Source organism: Anoplopoma fimbria, chromosome 18 (assembly GCF_027596085.1).
Source record: "Anoplopoma fimbria isolate UVic2021 breed Golden Eagle Sablefish chromosome 18, Afim_UVic_2022, whole genome shotgun sequence".
Classification (NCBI taxonomy): Eukaryota; Metazoa; Chordata; class Actinopteri; order Perciformes; family Anoplopomatidae; genus Anoplopoma; species Anoplopoma fimbria.
Window position 1 is genome coordinate 13,889,957 of NC_072466.1, and position 18,406 is coordinate 13,908,362.

General features: G+C 39.7%; 2 protein-coding genes across 2 annotated transcripts in view; one reads left to right on the forward strand and one right to left on the reverse strand.

Moving 5' to 3' along the window:
- Nucleotides 1-652: 652 nt before the first annotated feature.
- On the reverse strand, nucleotides 653-12,068 carry LOC129107407 (vesicular inhibitory amino acid transporter-like). The gene is given in 9 exon segments (XM_054618889.1): nucleotides 653-1,274; nucleotides 2,755-2,917; nucleotides 3,265-3,502; nucleotides 4,698-4,824; nucleotides 4,827-4,899; nucleotides 5,125-5,245; nucleotides 5,931-6,067; nucleotides 10,705-11,395; nucleotides 11,965-12,068. Coding segments are annotated over 9 exon segments (1,968 nt in total). The 3' UTR covers nucleotides 653-960.
- A 1,859-nt stretch (nucleotides 12,069-13,927) lies between these two features.
- Nucleotides 13,928-18,406, forward strand: part of lama2 (laminin, alpha 2) — a 168,761-nt gene continuing 164,282 nt past the window's right edge. The window contains exon 1 of the mRNA XM_054619092.1: nucleotides 13,928-14,021. Coding sequence (XP_054475067.1) covers nucleotides 13,928-14,021 — 94 coding nt within the window. The remainder of the gene's footprint in view (nucleotides 14,022-18,406) is intronic.

The window sequence follows — 18,406 nt, forward strand, 5'->3', positions numbered from 1 at the left end:
AGTTCACACATTTATATCACAGAACACTGCATTCATACAATAATGCTGCACAACAAAAAGGTGTATCTAGACATTGAAAAAAATATATATATATTGAATTGTAGTTCAGCCTGTATCAAAGCTTTTACTTTTCATTGTAATCACAAAAAACATGAACTATATCTACCTTTACTTCTTCTCACAAACAAGACAGCATAGGAAACAAGATTTAAAAGTTTTGATGGTTTGGTTAATTGAATGCCAACACATCTTAAGGATTTTACTGTCCATATATTGTAACAGAATATACTTTGACTAAGTTATTACTTATCATTAAACTTTCTCACTTTATGCAGATAATAATACAACCAGGGCATAATCACTCTATTACACTCTATTTTCCCCTGACCAGACACACAGTTTATCACTTTTAATTTACTCTTTTACCGTTAAACTATTGTTGTTTTTTTCAAGTTGAATCTTTAAAATAATCTAATGATAATTAATGGCAGGATGTTCTCACCTACTGTACATTTATTTTTGGCCACTTGGAGGCAACAGAAATGGGCAAATACTGCCTTTTGACAGGCTTAGCTTTGCTAACTTGGAAGTGTACTGTGGATAATTCACGATTTTTTGCCGAAAACAGCTGCCTGCCTTCTGTGGATGAAAATTACACTAATGAGAGCAACAAGAGTAGACCAAAATAGTGAAGTTGTGGACCAGAAACCAAAATCATGAGATGAAAGACACTTAAAATGTCTGTTAAGGGAACAGCAGAGTTGATAATAATTCTCAGTAGATTTGGCACTTTTGACCCCTTTGTCATTTGAATCATAGTTAATATGAAATGCTGCTTTAAGGACTAGAGTTACCATGCACTGATACTAACACAAAAAATATGCCCATCCATCCGCCTGTCTGTTCATCCATCCATCTATGCATCTATCCATCCCTGCGTCCATTCATCCATCCATAATACTACAGTCCTCCCACCAGTCTTTTCACTGAACAGATTACTCCAGACACACTACAGATGACTCCTAGAGTCAGTATACACCCATCTATCAGCCGCTCCTTTACAGTGAGGCGGCCCCACTGCAGTCTGAGGTGAAAGAGGCACGGCAGTATGAGTGTCATGGCCGCCCCGGTCACGCTGCCTGTCAAACCCATCAACAGGGAGAACCTGGGGACTAACAGGGCCAGTAGGTATGATGTCATCAGCAAGGTGGTGCGGACCAGGAGGGCAGGACGAGACACACCTCGACTTCCAGATTTGGAGTGGGATGAGACATCTGTAGAAAGATCAAAGCAGAGAAGTTGCCTTTGGTGGCAACTCTTACAAGTCTGTACCTACAAAGCAACTTTTGTTGATGGGTTTCTCTATTGTGACTCATTGTTTTCCAGTTCTATATAGAGGTCTCATCAGCCTCCTACTCTAAAAACATATTACTCATTATTTACAGTATGACATAATTTCAATGAGGTCGTACGAGGACCAAAGTAGTGACATTATTTACAACATGAATTGACAGTTGTGTTTTAAATAAAAGCTGTAGAGGACAGTGAAGCTGTAAATGACCTTTGCATTTGCCCAGTGAAAATATTTATCATTAAACTACATTACACCACTTGGGGAATACAATATTGTAATGTGATGAGTTCATAATTGTTGACAGTCAATAACCAAGTAAAGTTCAGCTACGTGACAAATGTGTTGACAGTGAACACAATAGCGATTATTCCCTGATCACTCAGCTCTCAAATGAAAATAAATGGCGTGTGATATCTGCTTGTTTTTGAGTTATAGGTTGCATTTTTTTGACCTCATCTGTGAGATTTCATTTCATATGTTTTCCTCATGTTTATGGACTAGATTTTGGGTGCATTCCTCAAGATCAGCATTTTATTAATTAATCAATTAATTGTAATTACTTTGTTTTCAGTGGTTAACTTCTTAGCTACACTAACATATGTGTTAGTTTTAGTTAGTGTTAGTGTAGTGTGGACGGCCAAACTAGTTTCCCCCCTTTGGGGATTAATAAAGTTATCTTATCAGATTTGAATTCATTTGACGTGTTGAGCGTCCAGTGTTTGAATATCTGGGCTGAATACCACATTGATTAGTTCATCAAACATATAGAATGGTTGTCAACTTAGTTGTTTTCATTTACCCTGTTTTTTCTTGAGAACGATAATTGATATAGTTATGGGAACCCGAGGGTGGATTCCAATTGGTTACATAAGTGGTGATCTATGCGCTAAACAAATCTTTAATAGAAGGCCAACCAGGCTGTCATGCTCTGTTCCAGCGTTACCTTTCTTCACACTGAAACACCTGCAGAGATTCCCAAGTGGAGGCTGCTCCGTCTAACTATGGTTAACCACTGTTGACCTCTGAAGCAATTAAATGTTATGCTCAAGGTAAACTGGTTAGCATTGGAGAACGTACAAATGTCACTTAATAACGTTCTTCAATGCTATTTTTATTGACCATCCAGTGAACCTCCAGCCTCAGGCCTGCTTCTACAGGCGCCTGATGCTTTACAGAGTATTTAGAAATGTGTAAAGGAAATGACAGTTTCCTTTGGATATGTGTTATCTACATATCAGCCATTGTAACATATACAATTTAGATCTACAGTCTAAAACCTCAGATCTATTTCATGGGTACACACTACTATAAATTGTATTTTTCTATATATAATATTTCTTACAATACTTTGGTTAGAGTCAGTGGTTTGAATATAAAATAGACCGGTCAGTAGTGTTCACCTCCAAGCAAACAGGATTGTAGTATTTCAGCAGCAGAGTAGAATGGCAGAGGGTAGGACAGCAGGGCTTTAGCCAGCAGACTCAGGTTGACGAGAGGTCGTAGGTCAGATGGCAGGTTGTCTGTGATGACCTCACTGGTTTCAGCCCCCCAGGTCAGCACGGCCTAGTGGAGGAGGAAAAAATCAATGCAATCAGTCAATCAATCACTCCATTTGTCCGTCCCTTCTTCATTCGCTTGATTAGACCTGCTGTTGTCAGCCAGATGTCGAGGCAAGTGTACATTTAGTTTCTGTCTTAATGGCTTTTGGTTAATTGGCCATCAACAAATTAAAATAAAACTGTATTTCCCTATATATACTATGTTTATGTCATTATATTTATTTCAATCCTCGCAAAACTATTTCCTTCAGACCCTTCAGATCCATCACAAACTCATAGAAGCAAGTCTATCAACTCAATAATGTTACTGAAATGATAAGAACATTTGCTGTGTAACACAATGTCTCTAACCAGTAAAGAAAAGAGAGTTTTCATGATGCAGGCGGCTCCGTGAGTCCACCCCAGCATGCTGTTAAACTGCCCTCTGTCCTCCATACTGCCCTCTAGAGGAGGGAGGAAGATCTGTGAGGTGTAGGAGAAGATGATGACACCCACGGAGACAAGGAAGTCCTCTGGGTCCACAGACAGAGACAGAATGGACCAAGACCAGCTGCTGGCTCGACTCAGACAGTACAGCATGACCAACAGGCTGAAAGAGGGTCAGGGACAAAATGAGAGAAGATGAGAAAAGATAATGCTCTATGAATAAAGCATCTAAAATGAATGGAATGATAATCCTTTCATTTATTTATTCATTCAACATTTATTTGTACAGGACGGTCCAATAAGAGCAGTGTTCTCTCTGGTACACAGGGCAATAAAAGCATAAGTCCTGTCCAAAGACTGATTCGGAAAACCATTATATAAATATCATGGAAAATAAAATACAAGAAACAAAAGCAAAAATGAATTAAGGGACTGAGAATTGTAACTGCATTAACAAAATACTTTATTATCACTGGCCAAGGAAAATGTATCTCTAACTTTTGATTTTTTTAAATTTTCAGATAAACTGAAGTCTTAATTGTTCTGTATGGTTGAAGAAGGTTCTCCTACTCCTTAAGCTAAAAAGAACATTAAAAAAAATGTGGTCAGCAGAAAAGAGAACTGTATTTCTTAGCCCATTAAAGGTTGACCTTTTGGAGATACATGAATTTCAGTGGACAGTTATGTTATGTTTTTATGAATAAAATAGGATACATAATCCCGAATCTGTAATTGCAGAATTTAATATTCAAATACACTGTATTCGTTTAGCTATATTCATGTGGAGACCCTTATAAATCTAACCAAAACATTTTTAAATCTAAGACAAATAAAAAAATGCTGCAATGACATGTATTAGATATCTTTTGCAAAACTAGTTAAATGTTGTGTTTATTATTTACCATTACAGTAAGTGTATGCAACATATGGTTACTTTTACTTAATTATTTGACCTCTGCCCCAGAGGGTGGTTACCAATTGACCAAAGAAGCAGTAAGAGATTCAGCAAAAATATAAAAGTCAAGATAAAATGTTTTTCTCCCTGTGTAAGCCTTTAATTGTAAAATAAATAAATGAGAAGAAATGTGGATATGCACACAAATTATTAACCAAACAATAGACCCAGCTCCATCTTCCAAGACACCTGGCACAATAAATAAATCAAACAACCAGTAACAGCAGTGGGAAGCAGGTGGGAGCAGACAGCATAACCAACAACAGGTGCAGAATGACAACCGCCTTGTTGTCTTGATTCAATATGATTGACCAGTTTGTGAGCTGATGCTGATCAGCTGCCGTGGCGTGCACAAATTTACTGCTCCGTCAGAACAAACCCGATGCGTCTTCTATTCAATCACCTGATCAGAATGTGTGCCAGGGAGCACAGCAGGCTGAGGGTTGAGACTGGTCTGAGATCAGTCAGCAGCAGGCAGGGCAGCAGGAACATCAGAGACACCAGAGAGCACACTGATCTAGGAACAGCCGCCCCGATAGACTGTCAGACAACAGACTGGTGGAGACGACCAGATACAGGGTGCAGGTCATCAACAGTTCAATAACCTGAAGTCAAAAAAGAAACAGGGTGAAAGGAGAGATGTTTACTTCATTTATTTAATGTGTATTGTGGGAAACTAAGGACATTCCTTCTCATCTATACTACATCTCGAATGACTAATAAGTAATCTAGAAGTATTCCGTTATAAGAAAGATCCAAGTCTTTATGTGCAGACTGGCTTGCAGAATAAAGAATGTGTGTGCATTAGTCTATAAGTATGTGTGTGTTACCTGAGCTACATTAACCATCCACCCCCCCAGTGCAGGCCAGATGGGCCACAGTCCTTTGCAGCCGTCCTCCACTATGTCCTGGTAGCTGTGTCGGACTCTGACCATTGACACCGAGCCCCCACTGAAAGATACAAACACCTTCTTACTGTGATCCAAATTCACATTTTTGACCATTGTTACTGTTTTTTAAAGCTACAGCATGCTGTCGTTGAACTACTAAGAGCTATAGCTGTGTTTTTTCAGCTAGCAACGTATATTCAAAATACAAACTCTGAAACCAATGAGGCAAAAGTAAACTCAAACCACAAATGGACCACAGGAAACATTCACATATTTTTCAGCTTCGATAGTGGTTGTTCACCACCGCTGAATGAACAGAATAATTTTGTTTATTTGGACTCTCAAAACTCTCTACTCTGTTCTGTTCATACCACAATTGGGGTTAGATTCCCCCAGAGGAGCCTGAATAGAATAGAGGGAATAAATATGAGAGCGGATCTGTTGTCAGAAATGATAGCCGCCATTGCTGAAAATACAGAGAGGAGAGTACCATCGGCAGAAACTCAAACTTAGCAATGACTTCAAATAAAAACATCCCTCCGAGCACAGTGACAAGTGCTCTTTGGGATGCACAGAAGTGCTACAGCACAGACACAAAGTTGCTTAATATATCTGCTATCAGTTTTTTAAAAAAGCAGACAGTAGTGATAAAGGGCTTTTACGTAATACATTTGATTTAACCTAATTATGAAGTGATATTGCATTTAGCTATTTGACACCAAATTAATAGAATATAATGGACACACCTTTGTTCCTCTTCATACAGACAGGCCACCAGGATTCTCCCTGTGTGGTTGCAGAACCAGGCGGACAGAACCAGCAGAACAAGACCCACATAACCTGACCGGACCAAAGCGAAGGGTAAACCCAACACAAAGATCCCCTGGGGGGAGAAGAGAGAGAGATGGAAAGAAAGAATATAGATGGGTTAGGTTGTGAGGGAGATTAGAAATAAAAAGCGACCAAGACCCCATTTAAAAATGTGCCTCAAAATTAAAATGACCATGTAGCCGTAACAATTTCTGGTGCAGCCCTGGCTGGGAACCTTCGTACCCAAACCCCATGTCATCAGGTCTCTTTAGCCCTATGTGTCCTGTCTCTATACTGTCATACATTACATTACATTACAGTCATTTAGCAGACGCTTTTATCCAAAGCGACTTACAATCAGTAGTATATTGCATATCATTCACCCATTCACACACTGATGACAGGCTACCATGCAAGGTGCCACCATCAGACTCTAACTAACATTCATCATCCAGTCCACACCGATGGCAAGCCTTCGGGAGCAACTTGGGGTTAAGTATCTTGCCCAAGGACACATCGACTGCCAAGCCGGGTATCGAACTACCTTGCTCTCCACTACGCCACAGCCGCCCTGCTACTCATACTATTATAGTAAAAGCAAAAACACTGCTGACAAAAAGTTACCCTCTCATCCTCTTCACTTATTTTCATATTTTCCATTAAGTTCCACAGGAAAAGTAAGAATTAGAAAAATATAAACATTACAATAAATCATAAATATGTATAAGTATTAAAATGCTTACAGTATGGACCTTAGCCCACATTTTTTCCATTGTCTTAAAATGTACATACAGTATGTCACAGGGGGATTATTACGTAATGTAGGTAGGCGTAAGGAAAGTGAGTAGTAATAACCAAAAAGTTAACAAATATTGCAATGCTTTAAAATCGAGGTACAACAAAATAAACATAGAAGAGCTCTACATCAAACAATCTTAATATACTGCAGGGTGCTCGTTTTAACTCGCTTCCATAAGAAAATATCAATGTAAATCATTAAAATGTGAGAATTCTTAAACTTTGTTGCAAGAGAAAAGGAAAGGAGAGATTAAGGAAGTTGAAGAGGAAAGAGAAGAAAGGATGGTTGGAAGATGAGAGGAGAGGTTTGGTGTGATGCCTGGAGAGTTTAAGGAGGCAGGAGACCAGCAGGAGCAGAAGGAAGAGGAGAGTCAGGCTTTGGCCCACTACCGAGGGAAAACGTCAGTGACTACCAGAGAGAGGAGAAATGGAGGGGGGAGGCAAGAAAAGAAGAGGGTCGAGGTTAGAAGGAGACAGAAGCAGAATGGAGGGAAGGAGAGGTGGGACCTCACGGCTAGAGAGCAGGAGGTTGAAGGAGAAGGAGGACGAGGGGAGATCAGAGGAGACAATAAGCTACTTTGATGGAGCTGCTGCTTTCTGAATGTTGCTACATGGAGATACACAGATTCACTGAGAGAGTTGTTGAGGCTTAGACACACAAAGTAACACACACTGTGGGCGCATAAACAGACAAGCACACATACTCTCTCTTTCAAGTTACTATTTTGTGTCTGCTACGCATATGTTGATGGAGCTTTGATGTTCAAATGGAGCTGCTGGTGATGAAAGCAGTTTGACGCTCAAGTATCTGATTTCATCTCCCTTCCCCCTTCCCTCTCTTTCTGCTTCTCTTTCTGTCTGTGTTTTCGCCAGCTAATTCCTCATTGGTTACCCAATTCAGCTCAACACAACCTGAAGCAGCTTCCAATCACAAGCAGGTACGATAAGGGAGGTAAGGAAAATCCCTGATTGGCTCAGAGGAAGACGAAGATTCAAGTTTATCCTGAAATAAACTGTCCACTTAATACACCATATACCCCATATACCTTACATTAAATACTCAATATTGACCACAGATCTGCAAGGGTATCCCAGGGAGACATGCTGAAAAAAATACATATACAGTATATTCCACATTCACCGCCCCTATCGGTACTCCCCAGGTGCAAGATTGTATCTGCTGCTCTTCAGGTCCAGCACAATGTTTTATGAAAACACTTGCCCTGTGCACAAAAAAGTGATGGGAAGGGAAATGTCTTTCCTTGTACCATGAGGGGATAAGGTGGGGTAGAAGCAGAAACAGACAGATTTCACATTTAAAGTTACTGGGAGGAACTCTTAACTGGTTATGAAACAGTCTCAATTCAATACTGATGCCTCTTTATAACCTACATAAGTAAACGAGGCCATCAGCAAGACGATTGGCTTTTCTATACAGTTATTCTTAATGCTTATCATTTGTATCCAGGGGTCAGATTCGAGCCAAATCAGGTTCATGCAGGTTCACCAGAAAGTCCTTCAGCTCAGATTTCATTGGGGCCTCCGGCATCAACCAGACCGTCGAGGATAAACCCAGATCCGGCTTTTTTAAGAGACAACATTTATTCAGCGTCGGTTCTTCTGCAGGTACTTGGGATGTATTTGGCAGTATGATGAACCAAATAACTTTTGACTGTAATCTTCCCAAAAACAACATTTAGAACATTCTACGTTTCCTAATGGCTTGTGTTTGGATTTGAAAACTTACTTAGAACTTGAATTTCCAAACCAGTTTTAGGTAAGTTTTCAATCAAAAGCAAACAATCATAGGCAGTTGAATTGATATCAGTTTTTTTTCTCAGTATCAGAAACAAAGGGTCCTTGTCTCTAATCTGCAATGAAGACACAAAGAGGATCTGTCTCATTAACAGTCAGGTCGGAATTAAAAGTGAGATTCATTATATTCCCAAGTCTTAAGAGCTGGAGCTGGTTTTTGCATTTTTGGCAGCAAATTCCCTCTCTAATAAAAACTTTATTAAGCTGGCATGCCGTCATATCACATAGTTATGTTGGCATCAATAAACAACCACCGGAAAAAATACATATTTTCTTTTTAGCCTCGATTGAAGATAAAACTGATGCTCTTTTTTCCCATTGCAAAGACATCTGTTAGCCTCTAAACAAATGGATCTGTCTTCACGGCTCTGATGTTTATACATCAGATACATTCTGCTTCTGTTATCAATACTACCTGGTCATCCATCACCGTCTGAGACTTTCAAGCATCCAGTGAATCACCAACCCTTTAAGAAAAAAGACTGCTTTCTGCTGCGTTAGTCATCCAGTAGTCACCTCATTTTAACCTATCTGTGACCTCAACCAAAGGGATTACTAAGCAATCCCTTTGGTTAAGGTTCCTGATTACATTGAGCTGCAGGTAATGAATAACCTATAAAACATGAACCAACCCAACCCCAGAAATATGCCGATACGGTTTTGGCAGAGTTAAAAAAAACATGCTGCAGTAAAAAACAGTCAAATTGAAAGTATTCAAATCACAGGATGGTTTTAGGGACAAATTGATTCAAATATAGCAAAGCACTGAGGTTACACAAGTAACAAATCATGGATTTGAAACAAGAATTTAAACCAGTGATATGGAATGTATTACAGCCTCAGTTTTTGTGCCTGGCACAGATATTTGGTCTCTAATTAAAACGGGAAAAATGAGGCTCTAAGATAGATTAACTAGCATCAATAAACCAAGCACATAAAATACTTATTTATCTACTAAATATCATGTGTTGTTTTATGTATTTATACAATAACAACAGCGCTGACCGGTGAATTACAGCATTTGATGTAAATTCATCCCGACTGCTGAAGGAGATGGTCTGCATGCATGTATCTTCATTAGTTAGCATGTGTGTGTGTGTGTGTGTGTGTGTAGGCCTATGCATGCGTACACTGTATTGGTGCTCAATGTCATCATGTTCTTTAGAGACCCAGTGACGCTGTTCAATTACACTACAATAATTCAGTGAAAGGACACATTTACATGAGTGCAGCAGTTGCATACGGCTCAGCATTTACTGAATAATAAGCTATTAGTAGTAACGCCAAGAGGACACACTGTGACCGGGAGCTTTTCTTTTTTTTTAAAAACAATTTGATTCACACTTTATTTGATTATGAAGACATGAGAGTGCCTGACACACAGCCTGCAAGACCACAGAGCATTGTTAGGTTTGTATCGAAACACAATGGGAGCGAATCAAATAGTCTGCATGCTTAATGCTTCTTGAATGTACTGTGCCGCTACGCGCCTAAACGGTTGGCATTCACATTAACATTTGCATTTTGCGCGAGAGAGAACGACATGCTGAAATTGAACCAACAAAATAATGAATTTCAAGTTTGCAGCTGCAGTAAACGTGGGCTATGTTATCAGAAAAATCAGACCCAGCAGCCAACTCAAAATTTGAAACAAGTTCAAGCTTCACAACCGTATGGCTGTGCAATGATTAAACAGCTTTGACCAAACATATAATTCATTGTCATGAATTAGGCTTCGTGTCATTCTTCATTACATTCAATTAATTTGGCAGAGGATTACATCTTCAGTGACTGACTTCAGTTGTGTCTTTTAAGAAACAGGCAAAGGGATCAAAGAGGGATCCCAGTAGTTATACATATGCCTGAAAAGTAGGAAAACATATTCCTAAATCTAAAATAAACAAGGTATATTTCGACAAAGGTTTACAGTAATCTGAATTAGTAAACTAAGGTGGGGTTAATAAGCTAAAGACATGACACATTTTTGCAAAGAGTTAAAATACAAAAGTCACCAAATCTATATTGCATATCATTTTTTTCCAATTTGCTTATATATGGAAATTATTTTTGACCATGCCTAATACCGAATAAGTGTACCTGTATAGCATTTGTCACATTCCAGCCAGCCTCCCAAGCGGTGATGGTGAGAGTAGGATTCACACTTCGGCTGCCGGTATTGGGGCTCTGAACTGGATTAGCCAAACTCATCCTCCTCATCCTCCTCTCTTCATCAAGGCTGGTACAGAACTGAGAATTCCCCCCCACAGTTTCCTCTCCTTCTTTTTTCTCCTCTCCATCCTCAGATAGTCTCGGTTTCTTCATATTCCCTCTGAAAATCCTGCGGGATCCTCGCTTGCTACCTTGGCTCTGGCTTGAACTCGGGTTCTCCTCACTGTTGCTCCCCATCTCTTCAGCGTGCTTCTCCAAGGATCTTCCTCCTTTGCCATGACCTTTGGTGTTTTTAAACAAGAAGGAGTCTACAGTGGAAACCGCTGATGTTATGGTGATGGTTCTGGCTCCGCTGGAGATAACAGTAGCTCTGGTTTCTTTAAAAGCTGGGTTTTCCTGCAGTAAGGTGCTGGTAGATTCTGGGACATTCGGATTATCTTGCTCAGTCAGAGACGGGCCGGTTCTTCTAGATGAGGTTCTATTTCTTCTGGTGTCACCGGAGCTTGTGTTATTTTTATTTGCGATGTTGTCAAGAGGCAATCGGTTGTCTTCACCGTAGGTTCTGTTCAACTCATCACTGTGGGTCAGAATCAGCATCTCCTCGTCCTCCTGAAATAACCTGCTGATCAAAACTGCTTTATTGAATTTCAAGTTCACGATCTCTGAGCACTCGTCTACTTCAAAACAGCATATGTTTACTCCTAAAGGAAGACCAACTTGTGTGAGCATTTGGCCAGTTAAAAAGATAACTGAAGCTCTCAATGACCTTGACATTCCTTCACATGCAAAATGACTGAATTTGAGAACTAAGTGCAGACCATCACATCACACTATCAATTCCCCCCCCTATGCTGGGGTAAATTGCTGAAGAAGAGAGATTAACTTTTTTATATATAACCAAATAGGTTATTTTTGTCGACTTGTAAAGCAGCTTGTCACTGTGTGTCAAAAGTGCTATATAAATAAACTTTACCAATCAATTATTCTGCTTATGGGTATATAAATGCATAGTGTCGTATATTAGTACAGGGGTATATTTATGATTAATCCCAAAAAAACATTTGTTAAACACATTTCTACTTCTACTCGACATGACAAAAAACAGCTTTGCTGATGATAATGCAATTATTAGATTTATATGGACATTAATATTAAGTTCAATATTTTTAATTTATGAATGTGACTCACCTTGAGGTCCAGTCCAGATGTAACCTTGACACTGCCCAGCCCCACAGAGACCCAGCAGCACGCCAGGGCTGCCCAGAGCTCCGAGCCCAGCGAAGAGAGCCCATCTTCAGCCTCACTGTGTGCAGAGTCAGCCTCCCTGCCTCTGGAGGTCTGAGGGTTCCTGGGAGCTAAAGCTGGACACATAAACATACTCATACACAAATTCTACCCCCAGATACACACACTCACAATGTCTGGCTGTAAAGAAACTGTACAAACAACAGCGCCACACACACACAATCGCACAAGCGCACTTACATAACTACACATATGCACAGGTGTATGAAGTGATTGACAAGCTGGTGAGCTGTAACATTATAATATACTGGTGTTTCCAAAAGTGAAGGAGTAAACAGCAAAGTGGCCTTAACAGGCAAAACTTAACTTTTATTTTTTGCTGAATAAAAATGTATCCACCTTTACATGCTTATATAAAATATAAACTCCCATGATATGATAGCAATGCTGTAATTAAAATGTTAACCTACAGGCTTAATGGTTCTGTTTTGATGATTACTGACTTTGCTATCAGTTTTATTAATAAGCAACCTTTGCATCATCATTAAAAATCAACTCCAACTAGTTTCACATTTCACTGTAGAATTTTTTTGGAAGCTTTAAACATGAGCTTAATAACAAACCTTCACTCAAATGGATAAAATATGGACATTATTTCTTCCGACTTTAAGTGTCTGTATGTATCATTGGCTGTTATTTTTTGACTGTTCATGCTCTAGTTTTGTGGTGACTGTGGTGAGTTGTGGAGGGCAGCAGGAGGAGCCACAGAACAGTTGTGAAACTCTGGACACAACTACACCGAAAACTTCCGTCCAACTCTTCACTTCTGAAGCATTCTGTGCTCCATTCAGTGTTTTTCAACTCAATTATTTTGCCTTCTCTTTGTTGGTGGTAGCCAAAGCTCTGCTGATGCAATGTTTCATTTGCTTTGTCTGTGAAGCTTTTCTTTCCAAAAGTTCTGCAGAACAATGATGTGCAGGAGCTTTAAACCCCTTTATGGATTTATTCTTTTAGAACCTGTCTCATGCTGAAACTGTTTCACAGGATCGTCATTTTTTTTCCAGCTGTGGAAAGTTCACTTACAATTCTGCTTAAAGGCTCAGTGGAATACAACAAAAAGTAATGTGATCACGCAAATTCGGGGTTGCCATTTGCTCCCAAAAGCCCCCAGGATGTAAAGGTTTTAAAAAGAACATTTCAAAAGATTTAATCAATAACAGATAGGAGTGTTGGAAATTAACTAAGCACATGAATGATTTTTTTAAGAAACTTTACTTTAGTATTTAAATGTTATGCTACCATATAATTTCACTCCATTACATTTCATTATATTTGATGGTAATGCAACATTTCAGATCTATCTATCTATCTATCTATCTATCTATCTATCTATCTATCTATCTATCTATCTATCTATCTATCTATCTATCTATCTATCTATCTATCTATCTGTCTATCTATCTATCTATCTATCTATCTATCTATCTATCTATCTATCTATCTATCTATCTATCTATCTATCTATCTATCTATCTATCTATCTATCTATCTATCTATCTATCTATCTATCTATCTATCTATCTATCTATCTATCTATCTATCTATCTATCTATCTATCTATCTATCTATCTATCTATCTATCTATCTATCTATCTATCTATCTATCTATCTATCTATCTATCTATCAGGGGAAATGAGAGGAAGAGGAGGAGTGGAGAGAGAGAGAGAGAGAGAGAGAGAGAGAGAGAGAGAGAGAGAGAGAGAGAGAGAGAGAGAGAGAGAGAGAGAGTTTGGGTCAACTTCTGCGAAACTTTTTTTCCTCTGACATTAAACGCAACACAGAGCTGCGCGAGAGGACCCTCAGCGCTGACTCCGCAGCGCGCGCGAAACGATACGATCCGATCCGATGACCAAACTCTCGAGACAGGACGACATGAGGCGACTCCGGCTCGTGCTTCTGACCGCGTTGCTATGGCAATGCTGCAATGCCCAGCAGAGAGGTGAGTCCTCCAGAGACCGACAGATAAGACTCGCGATCAATGACACCAACACTCTGCACCGCGAGAGCCATTCACCGCGGAACGAGACCAGATGAGCTCGGGGTCGCTCACTCATTGGTTGATGCTCGGTCACCTTTAATGAACTAATCTAAGACTTTTATTGGTCCTCACATCAGTGTGATAAGCAAGATAAAGTCAATGACATACTGTGTTGACCCTATTTAAAACAAACAAACAAACAAACAAACAAACAAACAAACAAACAAACAAACAAACAGAGCACATATGAAGAACAGACACATGCTTTTAAGTCAGTTGACCTTTGTTTGTGATGTTTATGTGACCAGAGAACATTGAGGAACTGTATAAATCATCAGCAGTCGGACGGCTTAGTTGTGTTTGTTGTTATTTTCAGACTCATAAATCAAGTCAACACGATAGACCTTCACACAGCTCAAGTATGTGCTAACACAACACAGATATGCCATTTGGATTGCCCTTTTGCAGTCACGGCTTTTGCCAACAGAGTTGATCACTTCCACTGAGCTCCCGTACCTCATTTAGTCTCCAAAGTTCCATCTTCCCCAGAGGGAGTCTTGTTTTTCCAACTTTTCTCATATTTCCAGACAGTGCATTAGTCACTCATGATCTAGACTGTACGCTTTCAGTGCAATCCAATGGGGCTTTACTGGCATGAAAGCAAGAAGAATAGTGTTACCAAAGCCAATGATATGTATGCTATCGAGTAGGCCACGTGTCTCTGTTACATTGTTAGAAATCGATATGATTTAGAAGATTCAGTTTGTAAAATAAGCTATTATACTAACCATACTAACCCTTTTTTTGACAGTGTGCCATATTTGTTTTGTATTTTGTGCAGTTTGCCCAGGGGTCACTTTCCCAATGATGTGAAGTTCAGCTTGTCAAAATCTTTGTTAGTTCATTTAAAAAGCGAAGTATTTAGAGTTTCTATCAGTGTTTTACTGGTGAATTGACCAGCAGGCCGGCCTCAGTCTATTCATTTACCAAAGCTAACAATCAATAACATCAGCCCCGCAGATATGTTATCCATGTCTGAGTTATTTTTGAACCACCACCAACCAATACAATGCAGTGTTTTTTGTAAGTGGTATTCAAAGTATTGAAAATGGCATTAAACATTTAACAGCAACACTTATTTACAGTGTCTGTGTTTCTCTGTATGATCCAGACCTCAATGTCAACCGTGTTATGCGGAACTATTTTCTACTAAAGAAACGATCCCTCTAACAACAGTGTTCACGTTGTGTTCTGTGGATTATCCAGAGTAACGGGGATGCTGTCTCTGGACAAATACTATTATCAATGTTTTGAGCACCACAAACTAAATTCAGTTCATATCCACCGGGGTGGCTGTGCAGGCAGTAATCTCAGACAAATCTCTCAAAACCCAGACAATAAAACCACATCAATCTGCATGCCTGGATACCACAAGGGTTAAGTGAAGAAAATATCCTGTGTTCGTCATTGAGGTGAACCAACCCTTTTGAAGATCAAATGAAGTCATGAATTGCACTTGAGAGGAGCTGCTGCTCTCTTAATCATGTGCTTTTTTTTGTGTGTGTTAGTGCCGTGACATAGTCAACAATGAAAAATGAGTTACAATGCCCTCTGCAGAGATAAGGATCGACAGCTGGGACAAAATCAATACAACATGGTGCACGATAAGAGTCAAAATATTCATGAAAAATACAAATTCATATTATAAGTCAAACAGTCCGACTTCTTGCAAAAAAAAAAAGCTGTAGAATACATGAAGATGATTGGTAAGCTGTTTGAAAGTACGAGTGTGTGCAGGGGTTTGTTTGCAGACGTGTGTGTGTGTGTGTGTGTGTGTGTGTAGAGCGAGCGTTTGGCGTCGGTGACTGTTGTTTGAAAGATGAGACAAATTAAGTGCTCGTCATGCTTTTTTTTTCCTACTTATCCTCTTCAAAACATCTCCAGCTACTGTTTAACCCAGGAGTGCTATAGACCTCCTGCAGAGCCGAGGAGGGGAGGAGAAGGTGGGCTGCCATCAGCATGTGTGTTTCTAGTATACTGTGTGTGTGTGTGTGTGTGTGTGTGTGTGTGTGTGTGTGTGTGTGTGTGTGTGTGTGTGTGTGTGTGTGTGAGAGAGAAAAAAGTGAGTGGAAGAGGGGCGGGAGAGGCCATCTGCATTAGGAGCCTCATTACCAGGCGTGTCAGCCAGACGTGCTCTCTATCAACGACAGAGCTCAGAGAGACGTCAGGAGATAATCAGAAAGAGAAGAGGAGGAGGAGGAGGAGGAGGAGGAGGAGGGCTGAAATGGAGAAGAGAGAGGAATGAGGGTGTGTTGAAAAGTTATTAGGCGTTGCGGGAGACATCAATGTTAGAGAAAAGGATGGGTGGAACAGATAGACGGAAGGTCCAGAGGCCATGAGAGAGAGAGAGAGAGAGAGAGGATGAGGTTGAAGCAGTGAGGGATACACAAACAACAGGAAGGTGAATGGAAATGGAAGCTTTTGAAACTGTTTCCTCAGAACCTAAATGTTGTGTTTTTTTTAATGCTGGTTTGAGGAGATGGGTGGAAACGCAACATGTTTGCTTTAAGCATCATGACAAATATTCAACCAAGTGATGGATAAACCGCTTAGTTGATCAACGGAAGATAAATTGACTCCAGTTTTGATACTTGAATTGATGTTTCACCGTCCTTCAGTGCTGGAATGCTACATGAACATGAACACAGCATTTCCCACACAGTATTTGGTTAGTTTACAAGAGAGACTTTACGTATTCTTGTTTTGTCCGGCTCTTCTCACCATTTTGAAGTCGAGGAAAAATTTGATTATGCACATTTGCGAAAGATATGTTTGGTAGTGTCGCTACCTGATCCGCACATCTTGGCCAGTCGGTACTGCACATGTGAGACTCTCAGCAGAGACAGTACGGAAGAGAGTGTTGGCTCACTCGCTAGCTACGCAGATCCATACACCATATATCTTAGTGATGAGCGTGTATGGCTTTTTATTATCAGCACCGAACCGTTAATGGGAGCCAATCTGCACAGCACAACCAACAAAATTATTCTTTCATCAACCACCAAATTGCGAAGTACGGGCACCAATTTAATAGGCCTGTTCTAGAGCCAAGCCAAACTACTATACTGATAAAAGGTAGTAAAAATGTCAAGAATGTGTGGCTGAAAAGTTTCTAAAGTTCTGAGAAGTTGCCAGAAAAGTTGACTTGCTGGAGTTATGTGTGTATTAATGTGAATGTTACCAGCCTGATTTGCATGAATGGATAAGTAGTGAACTCACTAGAGATACCAGTGTGGAAGGAATACAGACAACGATTGTAAACAAACTGAGAAATGTGACTTATTCATAATATCGCTGTCCTGCAGGAACCTCACACTGCATTTTCAAAAAGGCAAACATATCAGAAAGGGTGAGAAAATTGATTGATTTCCCCGTTTCGGCATAATCGAAGGTGCAGCCTGAATCCTGTGAAGCATTTTTTCTTTGCGAGGATCTATGCTGAAAATGTAAAAAAAATTGTACATTTTTAGATAAATGGTCTCCTCTGAGCAACTACAGATGTGTTTATACGTTTATGGTAATGTGGATTTAACCAAGCCAGACTGAATGCGATGGGAAGTCACCAGGGGTATCGCAGTAAATGTGACGTGAACCCAAAGTGGGTTTTTCTGCCCATCAGAGAAATCAACATTTTTACGCAGTGAATTCATCCCGATGTCATAATGCTGCTAAAATATGTTGATCTCGGTCTGCTATGTTAATGTGAAAGCAGCCGGGCTTAGCTGAATGGATTTAAAGGAATACACCAGAGGGGAAGAGCTCAGACTCTTTCTGCCTGGGAATCAAATTCAGTGAATTTAATGAATGTGTCCTTGAAAATTAGAGAAAAAGTGATGGAAGGACGGGAGAAAATAAATCAAGAAAGTTGTTAGGATGCACCAGAGTTTTGTCTAGTTGGCTCTGTGCTGTAATAATGGGTTAGGACTATAAGGCAAAATGATGCGTAGTTTGTTAAAACATGCAGATGAATGCAGATTATGGATACGCAAGTGCAGTATTTTAGAGTGGTCGGAATAAATACAGACAAACATTACACACTTATTTGTTACTCCTACAGTCCAATTCACACCACATCACCGGTAAAATAAGTATTCAGAGCCTTTACTCAAGTAAAAGTCAAGTAAAACATAGCAATAGCAGAGAGTAAAAGTACCCCATTACAATTAAAATGTTGTAAGAGCAAAATGTATGTAAGCAAAAGTACTTAGGCTGTATTGTCATCTACATATTATATTACTAGATTATATTTAGCTATGCATTAATGTGTGAGCTGCATTTTATATTGC